Consider the following 15,679-nt stretch of genomic DNA (forward strand, 5'->3'; position numbering starts at 1 on the left):
AACTATACTTTGAAATTATGAATAGAACTTCAACTTTCAGTATTACTTATAAGAGTGAAAAATTGAAAACTAGTGTATATAAAAAAGGTGAATGATTACTTCTATTTTCAGATAAATTTAATTGAATATGATGCCTTCAAAAAATTACAATAGTAAAGTTATATAGGTATATGTAGTAATGGCATACAAATTTGAACCAATATGCAACATTGGTGTATGTAAAGATAAAAATTAAAATGAATTTTAAACTTAAATAGATTAAAATGAAAATAGTTGATCGTTTGGGTGGAACTGTGGGTGAATATTATCACTTTTTATTCTTGTAATATTATTTATATAAAAGTTTTTAAAACATTCTATGATTTAAATTATGTGTGTGTGTGTCTATGTAAGTATATGTGTTTGCGTGTATATGTATCAGGATGAAAAAGAAGTGGTACTATATTACAAGGTTATAATTGTTTATAATTTTTCTTAGTTTTAAAGAGCAAAAATGGTTTCAATGAATAAAATGGTGAATAAATTAGGCAAAAAGTGTCTTTAATGACAATGGTTATATTATGCATTTACAGAAAATAATGCTATTGTTTTTCATTAATTTTACATATTGAGAAATTCCAATTACCAAACATTCCATGCATATAATATTGGACAACCATTAACAACAGGGCAAAAATGTATTTTTCCCAGTCAATTTTCTACCCAAAAGTAAGTTTCTGAGAGCTCCCTTCATGACCTCATTCCTCAGACTATAGATAATAGGGTTGAGTGTTGGGGGTATTACTGTGTAAAAGATAGACATCATAAGGTCAAAAGCAGATGGAGAATCTGAAGTCGGTTTTAGATAGGCACACATGCCTGTAGAGAGAAAAAATGAGACAACAAAGAGGTGGGGCAGGCAGGTAGAGAACATCTTAGACCGGCCTGCAGCAGAGGGTATTCTTAGAACTGAGGAGAATATGTGAACATAGGAGAGGGCGATGGAGGCGAAGCAGGCTAATGCCACCACGGACATGAAAGCAGCTACTCCAATCACTCCAAGGTAATCGCTGGAACAGGAGAGCTTCAGCAGTTGGGGGACATCACAGAAGAACTGGTGGATTATTTTGGCCCTATAGAATGTGATAGAAAATGTGGCAGCTGTGTATAAGATTCCCGAGATGCCTCCACTTAACCACACAGCTATCACAGCCCACTTACAATTTCTGGGATCCATGATGACCTCGTAGTGCAGTGGCAAGCAAATGGCTGCATAGCGGTCATAAGACATGATTGTAAGAATAGCTACCTCGGTCCAGGCCAAAGATGTGAAGAAGAAAACCTGCAGTATGCACTGGCAATGTGAAACATAGTTATCATCCGTCAGTGAATTGTCAATGGCCTGGGGGACTGTGACGGAAATGAAGGAGAAGTCCAGAAGGGAAAGGTGCTTCAAGAAGTAATACATTGGAGTTTGAAGGTGCCGGTCCACGGTTGTGATGGTGATAATGATGAGATTTCCTACCAAGGCCAATAGGTACAACAACAGGAAAAGCAAAGCATACATCATCTGCATCTCGCGATTGTCAGAAAACCCCACAAGCAGGAATCCATTCCTTGTGGTTATGTTTGTCATAATCATTTTGAAAATCAAATGTGTTAGCAGCTGGAAAATAAAAGGATATGGGGAATGTAGTAGAAAGACTAAAAATAATTATTCATCTGTTCATCATTGTTTATTTCAGCTATTTATTTTTAAGTACCTGTTATTTATCAGCTGTGCCCTAGATGTTGGGAAATCAAAGGTGATAATACATATATCTTATATACATAGAGCTTACAGTTTACCCTAGTAAACTAGTAGTTAGAGTGCAAAACCAGTCCCTTCAAGAAAAAGTCATGGATAAATGCTATTCCATTTCCACAGGTGAAATCTCTTACTTTGCTTTTCACCAAAAAGAAGTGTGATGATGAGCTTTTAGGAGTTTTTGAATAGTGAATGAGTTACATTTGAACACTGGCCTATTTTAGTAGATGAAATGACCTTTATAAGTGGAAATATTGGAAATTAAAACATGGGTTCATTGTGGACCAGTGATACCTGTTTTTAGCAAACAATAAGGTTAAGGGCCAAAATGGATAGTGTTATTGCTCATCCAATTAACATTTTATTTAATTGACATGTTGAAATCAAGAGTAAAAATACTTCTGCAAAGTAAATACTTAAATGCCACTCATAGATTGTGTATGATTTAATTACATAAAATATTTTCTGGTTCTAACAACTTACATTTGTAGCTTCATTTTATTTAATTTCTCTTCACATTGTTTGTCCTCAGTTGAAGCCATCAAATAGTTATTGACCATTTACTACAAGCAAAGACATTTGTAAAGAAAGACAAGACAGTGAATGCTCTGAGGTGGTTTCTCAACATGGAAGGAAAATATTCAGATACACAACTTCAGACAGAGATTTGAGGAATAAAGTAATCTACATTTCAGAGAAGGGAAAAAACAAAGTTTGGTCAAGTTCATGATCCAGGATTTTGCTCTCTGTGGGATGGAAATATCCAAGCATTCTCCCCTTACCAAAATGCACATTGGTATGTGAGGTTTGAGTCGTTAGTAATGATTCTCTCATATTCCTGCACGTTTTCCCTTTCATCTCTGAGTTCTATGCAACAACTGGAAAAATTGCTGTATTTGTTTTTTTGGACCTTATTCTAAACCATGTGAAATCTCATCAGATATATTTCTGTGTGTGTGTGTGTGTGTCTCAGTCTCAGCAATTCATCTTAGATATACCTGGGAGAATCCCAAGCCTTGTGGGTCAGCACTCCTCCATCCCCATTCCTTATCAGTCTGAGAGGCTTTAGTTTTTTTAGTTAAACCATGTAATGCTGATCTCTCCTGCTGACAACACAGACTTATACTGCCTCCCTTTCATGAAACTTCTCTTTCAAAAAGAATGAACTGAACATCTAAGGATCCATCTATATCCTACTGCTTTTAGACTATAATAAAAATGGCTGTTAAATGAACTAAAAAATGTTTTAACTTGTTTTAGCTGCCATAGTTGAAAGCTTCTTGTTTCCTACTCGGTGAACATGAATTCCAAATGTAATCTACCTAGAGTATCCTCAAATTCGTTGATTTCCATTAACGTCTCACACCACATAATAAAGATCAGAGAAAATTAAGAGTGAAATTATGCTTCTAACAGAATTTCTCTAGTCCAAGTTCTGCTTTATTGTTCCATTTTTCCTTGAACTGATAAAATTATAAACAGCATTATTTATTAATACTTAATTTTAATTTTGATTCATTTAATATTTTAACCTCTCAAAAGCACATAAGTAATTATCAACAGACTGGAAACAAAAAATAAATTAATAACAACTTTGAGCATTCATTTTAATAAGACAGACACCATACTAGAGTACATCATAAAAATATCTCATTTAATCTACACAGGTATTTTTATCTTCTTGTAATTAAGTGTCATCTTAATCTCCATTTATACAAGAAAAGAACTTAATGCCCAGAATGCTTAAATAACAGAATTGAAGTCGAGTTCCAAACCCTTGGCCTTTGTAATTCATATCACTTCCTTACATCTAAAAATCTGTAAATACTAATTGAAGGTATTAAGGAATGTTGGAGAAAAAGCCACAATTACATGAGGTCTTGTTATTCCTACAGACATCAGAGATCATTTGAAGGAGTGTTTTATGTATGCATTATTTATATAAACAGATAAAATATTAACTTTTCTCAATTTACTTGTTTTCCTTAAGTGGCTCATTATTATAACTATTTATATGAATTAAGTATATGGATTTTATTAATCTGCTTATTTCCTCAGAACAAAAATTCCTTACCTGTGAGAATGAATAATCTTGCTTTTTACAAACTTAATTTGAAGAACATAAAGTTTCTGTCAAATTCCATAAACGTGTACTCTTTCCTTATTCAAGATTGGAAAACTCACAACAGATGTTTCTGGTATGTGGGTAGCTCTTAAAATTGATCACTAAACTTCTGATATTTCTCATCTCTAATCACACAGATTTTAAATATATGTCATTTCCCTTGAGAATGCGTGTGTGTGTGTGTGTGTGTGTGTGTGTGTGTGTGTGTGTGTGTGTGTGTGTGTTTTGGAGGGGGAGCATCTTTCAAAATAGAAACCTGAACTGAATAATAAAAATGCTTCATTTACTCTACCCCTCTAGCACCTGGGACTTGGAGTCATTAAAATTTCCACACAAAGAAGTGACTTGATAAGCTGTGGGTGTTTCTTGTCCCTGCCTCAGTGGTTTTCACAGTTTAGTAGACATGTGAATCACCTGGAGAGTTTGTTAAAGGAGCCTAAGAACCTCTCTCAGAAATTCTGATTCTGAAAGACTCAAGTAATCCCCAGGAATTTGAATGCCTACTGTGCTCCCAGGTGTTGCTGCCTCTGAGTACCATGAGTGGAGAACCACCTTGCTAGCTAAAACTTGTATTTCTAAGACAGGAAAACTTAAACCTTTCGGGGAAGGAATGAGAGTAGAGTGAAACAGACATTATTACCTTATGTACATGTATGACTGCATGACTGATAGGAACCTGCAATATGTATCAGCAGAAAAATGAGAGATACACTCCATTTATGTGTGATCTATCAAAATGTATAAATGCATTCTACTGTCATGTATAAATAATTAGAATAAATAAAATTAAAAAAATTTTAAAAAGAATATTTTATGTCAGTTCTCCTGGAAAACTAGAAATAAATGTTTATGTTTGAAATTGAGGCTACCCTATTGAATATCAGGTTTCGAACTACTATTTTGGTCATTCATTATGATTACAATAGTAAAAAAAAAAAAAAAATGCCTACTAGGAGAACCTAAAATAAATGTAGCAACCATACCTGAAATCCTCTCAGGGTGGCCCAGTTTTAAAAAAATTATTATTGAAATCTCTGCAATACCTTTATAAATAATTGAAAATAAATGTAAGTCCAAGATATACTTTTGGTAATTTCTGAATTCTTACCATTTTTTAAACATTATTAATTTTATTTTTACAGACTGCATTTTGATTCATTGTACACAAATGGGGTACATCATTTTGTTTCTATGGTTGTGCATGATGTAGATTCATACCATTTGTGTAATCATACATGTACATAGGGCAATGATGTCTGTCTCATTCCACCATTTTTCATGTCCCCCCTCCCTCTCATTTTTGTGGACATTTTTAATAGTTTTTAGTAATGACCATGTGACCAAATATTTATAAAACATATTCCAAAGATTTCATCTGAAGCTATGTGAATATGTATTTGTTAGATTTTAAAGGCTGCAGAGCATTCTGCTCTGATTATAAATCAGTTTGTAAACAGTTTGTTTATTCATTTTTTTAACAAGTTTTGTTGAGTGCCTACTGTGAACCATGAACTTTCCTATTTTGTATCATTACAAATAACATTGTTCCATTTTTTTTAGTGCCATCATTATTCTGTTTATGTAAACAGACATAAATGGCTTTATTAATAATTTTCTTAATTATGAATAATACAAGATTTGTGCTACCATGATCAATCTTATAAACATTGTATTTTCTACAATCTTTCCTTAAAATAAAATTGAGATTATTGTTAAAAAATTTTTATAGGTTTCAAATATTGACAAATTCTTTTCTAAAATTATTATGAAATGTTATATTGCTCCCAGTATTATTTTCCCTGATCTCACCAACATAAGGAATTTATCACCTGTTATTTTTTGTGCTAGATAATACAAAATATATTGTATAATATATAATCATGTAGACATTAAAGTCAAATTGCTTAAGTTTGAATTCTGGTTCTACCATTTATTTTTTATGAGGAAACTTTGAAGAGTTCATCTTTCTGCATCTTTGATTTCTTATCTGAAAAAATGAGCATATTGATGAGATAATTCATTCAACAGAAATAGAAAATTAGGCACTTTATAATGTGTTTATGACCATTGATGTTTTATTTAAAATGTTACCACTCAAAAGTTTTACAAAAAAGGGAATATAGGAAATACTTTCTAATTTCTTTTAGAAGGCCAGGATAAACTTGAAAACAAAGTTAGGCAAAGACAGTTTATGCACACATATAAAAGGGAAAAAGAACTTTGACCATGACAATACATGTAGAAAATATTTGATAAAATTCAACATCCACACATGATAAAATCTTTAAATTACTGAGCATATTAAGATGGAAAGGGAACTTTTGATCTGACAAAGGGAAGCCTAACAGAAGCTACAGTATTCATCATACTTGATGAAATATTTAATATTTTTCTTGTGTTTATAGAAATAAGACAAGAATGACCACTAACAACATTTCTACTAGACAGTTCAATAGTATAAGAAAAGTGGCAAAGAATTTATAAAATTTGGAAACAAATGACATAGTTTTATGTATTAAAATGCAAAAAGAAAATACATTTAAGCTATTAGAATTAGTTAGTAGTACATAGAGCCAATTAAATAATAAAATTATGAAAACCATAAGTGTTGGTATCTTTTAAAAGCACCTAGTGTTATAAACAATACTTTGAATGCCTTTACCTTGAAAACCAGAAAATTTTGCTGAAAAAAATTAAAGCAGAGAAATTGAAGATTACAGTATTTTAATAAATTGGAAGTTTTAATATTGTTAAGATGTCAGTTATTCCCAAATTGAGCTGTAAATTCAATGTGTCATTAAAATTCAAGTGGGTCATGGGTTTGTGAAAGTTGATTCTATAATTAATATGAAAATACATAGAACCAAAAGTCACAACAAAGACAAAGAACTTACATCAGTGGATATGAAAACTTATTACAAAGCTATGACCTATAGAACAATCATACAGAATAGATGATCCAGGATCAAATTCATATACCCATTCATCAGATTTATGATAAATATACCACTGCAATGAATTCGGACAAGAATAGTGCTATAGTTTGGATCTTATATGTCCCTCAAAGGCCATGTGTTGAAGGATTGAATTCCAGCCTATGGTGCAAATGGGAGGTGGTGGAACTTTTAAAAGATAGGGCCTTGTGGAAGAAAGTTAAATAATTGGTGACTTGTCCTCCTTAAATATTGGAACCCTATCCCCTTTCTCTCATCTGCCATAAGGTGAGAAACTCTACCATGTAGAGTTTCATATGTTCCATGCCATGATGTTCTGCCCCACCATAGTCCAGGAGCAATAGTCATTAGATCATGGAGTGAAGAAACCTCTAAAACTGTGAGCCAAAAATCTTTCCTTTTCATTCATTGATTATCTCAGGTATTTTGTCACAGTGATAGAAAACTAACAAAAATGGTCTTTCCGATAAACTTTGCTGGGACAACTGAATATCTATATGGCAATGAACCATATTCTCTAGCTCATGTTCTTCCTAAAAGGCAATTTCAGGGTAGCAAGAGCTAAATGTGCCATATAAAATAATAAATCCTCCTGAAAAAGATATCAAACAGTGGTATAATCATGAGGTAGAAAAATATAAATTTGTTTAGGACACAAAATACATGAAAGATGAAGATAAATAAGTTGTATTCATTAACATTGAGAACTTACAATATTTAACCATAATTTAAAAACTTGATAATTATTAATTTAAATGTTTAGACTCTTTAAAAGTAAATACTAATTACTATTCAATATTTAAAATAGTTTTATTTTGCTAATCTTAAGGAAATACTAATTGGATAGGCAATGAGAGATTATTAGAAAACATGAGATTTTAATTATAAAAGTATTATTTATCAAAGTATAAAAAGCATACAAACTGATATTTTGACAAGGTCTTTAAATATTTATAGTAGTAATGTAAAAAATTTAATATTAAAAAATCACATATCTATCTTAAATAATTAGATATAACAAATCTCCAAGTGCAGGTGATATAATGATATAATAAGAACAGAAGTTGTTGAAATAGAGGAGTTAGTATGATAAAGCATATCTAAAATTGTTGCTAAATTATTAAAATGTCAAATTTCTAGCAGGATTGCTAAATAAAGATGATAATGCCCAATTAATGGTATTATGAATGAAAAGGTATCATAACTTCAGGTAACTATAAACAATGAAGATATAAAAACTATGCAAGTTTACACCAATATATATTTTAAAACTAGTCAGTCTGACTCAATAACACTAAAGAAGAAATAGCACTGGTATCCTTACTATGAAATACACATTCCAACGACACTCCCAACTATGGCCCTTATACTTTATTTACTCTAACTGGAATGTTCTTCCCCATATATCTACCTAATCAATTTCTTTCATTTAAGTTTTCCATTTCCTTTGGTGTTAGTGACTTACTATATAACAATTTACTTTCCTAATAATACTTCTTTGCCCTTTTTTATTTATTTCTGTAACATGTATCGTTAATATAGTACATGCTTACATACTTATTTAATAGTTTCTTTCTTTTATGTTTTTACAGACTGCATTTTGATTCATTGTACACAAATGAGGTACATCATTTCATTTCTATGGGTGCACGTGATGTAGATTCATACTGTTCCTGTAATCATACATGTTCACAGGGTAATGATGTTTCTGTCTCATTCCACCATTTTTCATACCCCCTCCCTCTCATTTCCCTCTGTGTAATCCAAAGTTCTTCCATTCTTCTCTCATTCCCCATGCCCCCTATCCCAATTATGTATCATCATCCACTTATCAGGGAAAATATTCAGCCTTTGTTGTTTTGGAGATTGGCTTATTTCACTTAGCATGATATTCTCCAATTCCATCCATTTATCTGCAAATGCTATAATATTATTCTTTATTATGACTGAATGATATTCCATTGTGCATACATACCATAGTTTCTTTATCCATTAATCTGTTGGAGGACATCTAGGTTGGTTCCACAATCTACCTATTGTGAACTGAGCTGCTATAAACATTGATGTGGCTGCCTCCTGTAGTATGCTAATTTTAAGTCCTTTGGGTATAAACTGAGGAGTGGGATAACTGGGTCAAAAAGTGGGTCCATTCCAAATTTTCTGAGGATTCTCCACACTGCTTTCCAGAACGACTGCACTAATTTGCAACTCTACCAGCAATGTAAAAGTGTGCCTTTTTCCACACATCCACACCAACATCTATTATTATTAGTGTCCTGATAATACCTTGTACTAAATAGAAGACAAAGTAGGCCTGAATCTTCATCAAGTTGGCTTAGAATCAGACTTTAACAAGACTCCGAAAGCACAAGAAATCAAAGCAAGAATCAATAAATGGGATGGACTAAAAAGCTTTTACTCAGCAAAGGATACAATCAAGAACGTGAAGAGAGAGCCTACAGAGTGGGAGAAAATCTTTTCCACATGCACTTTAGATAGAACACTTATCTCCAAAATTTATAAAGAACTTACAAAACTCTACACCAAAAATACAAAGAACCCAACCAATAAATGGGTCAAGGAACTGGACAGACACTTTACAGAAGAAGATATATAGGCGATTAATAAATATATGAAAAAGTGCTCATCATCCCTAGTAATTAGAGAAATGCAAGTTAAAACAACTCTTAAGATTTCATCTTACTCCAATTAGAATGGCTATTATCAAGAACACAAACAATAATAGATGTTGGTGTGGATGTGGGGAAAAAGGCACTCTTTTACATTGTTAAGAGTTTCTTATCCACAATACATTGTGCCATAAGGATAGTAATTTATTATTTGTCACTTCTAAATTTTCAGTGGAATTTAAATAAATTAACTTGCATGAAAGATGAATGAAAGAATAAAAACTAATGATTTTAATAGATAAGTTGCATTCAAGTCAACATAAATTTATGATGAAAAACTTAGCAAACTTCAAATACAAGAATACTTCTTTAATTCAGGTAAAGGGCTTCAAATGGACTATACTTTAGTGTGTTCTGATAACATATATTTTTCTGATAATTCTTGAAAGGAAACCATCATGCATGCTATGTTATGAGAAGCTCAATCTAGATGTGGAGTAAGGACCAAAAGAGAAGACCCAACAGCCACCCATTCCAACTGAATGCCCAGTCAAAATCTTGAACCATCTTAATTGGGCCAGTGACCAGTGTCTTTAACTGGCTCTGTTCAGACAAATACATTGAATAGTTGTTGCTTGTTCCAAAGCTTTAGGATGATTCCTTATGCAACAATAGAAAAGTGAACAGCTATCTACCTGAAACCTAGAATAAAATATATAGTTGATGAGAATAAGATAGAACTGCTACCTGTTATCACTGTGTTTCAATATTATACTGGTAGAGTTCATCAATGCATTAAGACAAGGTAATTAAGGAAAATATATAAGATTTGAATGGAAGAAAAAAATCTTAATCACAGAAGCTTTATTTTCCTACATATATCTCTGAGATAACCTATAGAGAAAACATCCAAAAACTCAGATAATTTCTTAGACTTGGTTGGGTGAGTATTTCTATATTTTAGTAACAAAGAGTGAAATGTAACTTTGAAATATACATTGTAACTACAATGTATATTTCAAAGTTACAATGTAGTTACAATGTAGAAATAAATTTAATAATGCACAGAAAAAAAACTTGCCAAAAATTATTATGAAATTTTACTTAAAGGCTTTAAGGGAGACATAAATATAGATATTTGCCTTGATAGTGGTTCAGGAGTTGATTTATTTAGTAAGTTAATTTTTACTTTGTTATATAGACATAGTGACATTCTTGATAATTAAAAAAAAGTTGATGTACTGATTCTGAAATTCATGCAGAAGTGGAAGAGTATAAGATACCCAAGAAACTTTTGAAGAACAAAATGGAGGTATTTGTTTCATTAGGTAGGTAGACTTATAATTTATGATAATTAGGATGGTATTGCATTAGCAGAAGTATAGACAGATCAGTGTAAGAGAATAGAGGACTCTGAGGAGATTTTCATAGCCCAGCTATTGTGCTTCCATAAAGTGTATTGGGACTTTAGTTAACCATGTTACAAAAAGAAAAATTAAGTGAGATCTGACTTTATATTCAAGAATCAATTCCAGATAGATAAGAGATTTATATAATGAAATACTTCAAAACTTCAATACTTCAAAAGATACCTATAAGAAGTTATCTTGGGTCATTCTGGAGGAGATCCAAGATGGTGGACTAGAGGGAGGTTGCGTTCCATGTCGCTCTGTAACTCCTGTTTCTTGATGAGGCAGTTTTTGCTGCTTATCGATCCCCTGCTGTTTACCCCATTTGTCTGCTGTGATCGCCTGCAGTCTGCCAGCATATCGACGCCTTTTTTGAGTACAGATTGCTCACTGTCAGGCACATATCATCCACCATTTGCCTGCCTCTCTCCTGTCCATTGCCTGCCTTACACCTATCCATCTCCCAAAGCACGAGGTTCACCTCCTGAGTCTGACAACAGTCAGCAAACTGATAGCTGATCGCCAGTGGAGCACCAGCTGCCTGCTGTTGCCTGGAAGTTCACTATTACAGTACCTGCAGGTTTGATTACACGTGGCTGCCGCCATTTTGAGAAAACAGTCAGGCCCCATAGGACCCCTAGCCAGACTGACTGAGCCCCGTCTCCAGGATCCCTCAGCCCGACCGATCATTCCCTGCCTCTGGGACCCCCACACCGACTGACTGCTCCCTATCACTGGGAACCCAGACTGACTGCACCTAGCCTCCAGGATCCCCCAACCACACCAAACACACCCGAACTCCAGGACCCCTGCCTGACCAACTGCACCCCGCCTCCAGGACCTCCAGCTGACCATGTCCACACCCTGAGCTGCAGCTCCCCATTTGCCAATACATTTGGAAGCCAGAGCGGCCAACTTGGATTATCCTGGAAGCCCGAGCTCCAATCTTTAGGTGGGGCAAATCCCATCCTGAGACACCTGCTGGAGACTAGAAGCTCAATGTCAGGTACCTCTCCTGCATCAGGCTACTAAAGACTGGGAGATTTTATTACAATATGACTGTTACACTGTAGATTTTCTTTTTTCTCCTTATTGAAAAATTTTGTTTTTATTTCTTTACTTTTCTTGCTCTCTTTTCCTTTTGTTTACCTCTTCCCTCAGAGTCTCTTTCTCCCTTTTTTTGCATGCTAACATCCAATTTCTTTTGATTACACTCTCACCCTTTCTTTAATCTAGAACTTCTGTATATTCTTTTCTTATCCCATTAACAACCACATTCTACATCCCTCTGCATCCTCTTTGTCCTCCATTAGAAACTGCAGACCTTACTGCAAATCTGTTTGTTTTGTTGAAGATAATATTTGAACACATTCTGTTTATTATGACAATTTTTTTATTGTCCTCATAGGGGCTATTTGGTCTAGGATTGCACAGTGTCTGAATTCGACACTGCTAATACTGATCTCCCCTTAAAGAAAAGGTTTTGGAAACCTATAAGGCCACTATAAGCCTATAGGGGGAAATCTGCAATACCACAGATCTGCACTGCTAGAGGGGAAGATACATGAATAACATGAAAAAACAAGGGAAGAAAATGATCCAAACAAATCTAGATTCTATATTAATAGAATCCAGTGACAGTATGTTAGAAGAAATGTCAGAAAAGGACTTCAGATTATACATGATTAAGACAATTCACAAAGCAAAGCATGAGATAAGAGAGCAAATGTAGGCAATGAATGATAATACCAATAAGCTGAAAGAGCAACTGCAGGAAGCAAAAGATCATTTCAGCAAAGAGGTAGAGATTCTCAAAAACCAAACCAAACAAAACAAAACAAAACAAAAAAAAAAATGGAAATCCTTGAAATGAAGGAAACAATAAACCAAATAAAAAACTCAATAGAAAGCATCACCAAAAGACTAGATCACTTGGAAGACAGAACCTCAGACAATGAAGACAAAATATTGAATCTTGAAAATAAAGTTGCCCAAACAGAGAAGATGGTAAGAAATCATGAACAGAGTCTCCAAGAACTATGGGACATCATGAAAAGACCAAATTTAAGAATTATTGTGGTTGAGGAAGGCACAGAGATACAAACCAAAGGAATGAACAATCTATTCAATGAAATAATATCACCCTCATACCCAAACCAGGAAAAGACACATCAAGGAAAGAAAATTTTAGACCAACATCCTTGATGAATATAGATGCAAAGATCCTTAACAAAATATTGGCAAACCGTATCCAAAAACATATTGAGGGCGTTTCAAGATGGCGGCCTAGAGGGTGGTTGCATTTCATGTTGCTCCAGGACTCAGGATTCAAAAGAGGAGATATTGAGAGACTTGGGACAAACTCAAAGCAGCCGGGTGAGTCTCTCCCATTGGGGAGGTGTCCCGGATGGGGCGGTAGTCCCGGAACGCAGGGAACTTTGTGAAGTAGAGCTGCCTGGTGAGACACCCCTCCCCCCACTGGAGCAGTGAACTCGGATAACTGGGAGATCGTAGAGGAGGCTGCTCAGCACAGCGCTGGGACTCGGAGCAACCACTGGGGCTCCGGTGGCTGAGCAGGGGAGGAGCGGCGAGGAGAACTGTGTGGACTCAGAACACCGGGGCCTGCCCTGAGGAGGAGGAGAGGAGCGTGGCCACTTGGATTCGGAGTGACTACACCAGAGCTACAGGCGGTTGCCAGAGGAGGAGCCGCGTGGTGAGCTATTTGGACTCAGACCACTTCTGAACACCAGGGCCTGCCCAGAGAAGTAGGAGGAGGAGGAGGAGGAGCGCGGCAGGTCGTTTGGACTCGCAGTGACTGCATTAGAGCTCCAGGTGGCTGCTCAGAGGAGGAGGTGATTGGTGAGTTGTTTGGACTTAAATCGACTGCTTCTGAACACAGGGGAGCTGCCTGGAGGAGAAGCGCGGTGGGTCGCTTGGTCTCGAGTGGCCGCACCAGAGCTCCGGGCGGTTGCCCAGAGGACGCATGCAGCGGGTCACGTGGATTCAGAGCCACTCAGAGTGACCGCTCCTGAACACCCGGGGGGTTACCTGGAGGAGGAGGAGGAACGGGGAGGGTCATTTCGACTCGAGTGATTGATTGCCCCGGGCTACGGGTGGTTGGTGGGAGGAGGAGGCACGCAGTGAGTTGCTTGGACTCCTAGTGACCGCACCGGAATACTGGTGGCTGTTTGGAGGAAGAAGTGTGTGGCGGGTCTCTGGGACTCAGAGCGATTGTACAGGGCCCGAGGTGGCTGCTCAGAGGAGGGGCCGCATAGCCAGGCGATTAGGTGCAGAGCAGGGTCCCAGGACCTAGGAGACTTCTTGGTGGAAGAGCCCTACAGAGACACGCTTAGGAGTGGAGCGAAGGTTCCAGGACTGCGAGCAGATTCTCTGAGGAGGGGCAGCCTAAGGAGATTCATCTGCAAAGGGTGAGGCTCCCGGGCCCAGGAGGTAGGGCTGGGCCCCTGAGAACTTTGCAGAGGAAGGCAGCCCAGCCCAGGCGGTAGCTGTAAATTGAGGGGAACCTCTAGGAGGGAACTGACCAGTGAGACCTCCCCACCAGGTGAGTCTTCCCTGCTGGGTGAGGTTTCCCCACTAGGACGGTAAAACCAGAGACACAGGCCCAAACAGGCCTTGCCTCAGCCCGCAGCCTAATTCCCCTTTGGATGACTAATGGTCAACAAGTGGAGGCACCTCTGCTCACTAGCAGGGGATATACCCCACCTGAAGGCCACCACTCCTAGAGAGACAGCTTCCTTGTGGAGCACCGCATTATCAACTTCCTCCAAGACTTCAGCCTACTGAAAGCTAAGAGGGGATATATATAGAAATCTTCAGGGACATTGTAAGTCAATAGAGAATATCTGCAATATCTCAGCGGTCCACTGATACCTGAACAATATGAGAAAACAAGGAAAGAAAATGCTGCAAACAAATCTAGATGTTACAAAAATAAAACCCAATGACAGCATGGCAGAAGAAATGACAGAAAAGGAGTTCAGAATGTACATAATTAAAATGATCAGAGAAGCAAACGATGAGATGAAAGAGCAAATGCACGCACTGAATGATGAAAGAGAAAATGCAGGCATTGAATGATCACACCAATTGACAGTTAAAAAACAAATACAGGAAGCAAAAGATCATTTCAATAAAGAGTTAGAGATATTCAAAAAAACCAAACAGAAATCCTTGACATGAAGGAAACAATAAACCAAATTAAGAACGCCATAGAAAGCAAGTCCAGTAGGATAGAACACCTGGAAGACAGAACCTCAGACATTGAAGACAAAATATTTAACCTTGAAAACAAAGTTGAACAAAGAGAACATGGTAAGAAATCATGAACAGAATCTACAAGAATTATGGGATATCATGAAAAGCCAAATTTAAGAATTATTGGAATTGAGGAAGGCTTAGAGAAACAAACCAAAGGAATGAACAATCTATTCAATGAAATAATATCAGAAAATTTTCCAAATCTGAAGAATGAAATGGAAAATCAAGTTCAAGAGGCTTATAGGACTCCAAATATACAAAATTACAACAGACCCATACCAAGGCACATTATAATAAAAATGCCTAACATACAAAATAAAGACAGAATTTTTTAAAGGCTGTGAGAGAAAAGAACAAAATTACATTCAGGAAACCAATATGGATATCAGCAGATTTTTCAATCCAGACCCTAAAAGCTAGAAAGGCCTGGAAAAACATTTTTCAAGCCCTGAAAGAAAATGGATGCCAACCAAGAATCTTATACCCAGCAAAACTTA

At 36.0% G+C, this 15,679-nt stretch overlaps 1 protein-coding gene across 1 annotated transcript; it reads right to left on the bottom strand.

Moving 5' to 3' along the window:
- Positions 1–658: 658 nt before the first annotated feature.
- Positions 659–1,621, bottom strand: LOC306666660 (olfactory receptor 14J1-like; the record flags this gene model as incomplete). Its single annotated transcript, XM_079148884.1, has 1 exon — positions 659–1,621. One exon carries the CDS (start codon positions 1,619–1,621, stop codon positions 659–661), a length of 963 nt encoding a protein of 320 aa, XP_079005010.1.
- Between the last annotated feature and the right edge of the window lie 14,058 nt (positions 1,622–15,679).

The sequence above is a fragment of the Sciurus vulgaris genome, assembly GCF_902686455.1.
Source record: "Sciurus vulgaris genome assembly, chromosome: 7".
In the NCBI taxonomy this organism is placed as follows: domain Eukaryota; kingdom Metazoa; phylum Chordata; class Mammalia; order Rodentia; family Sciuridae; genus Sciurus; species Sciurus vulgaris.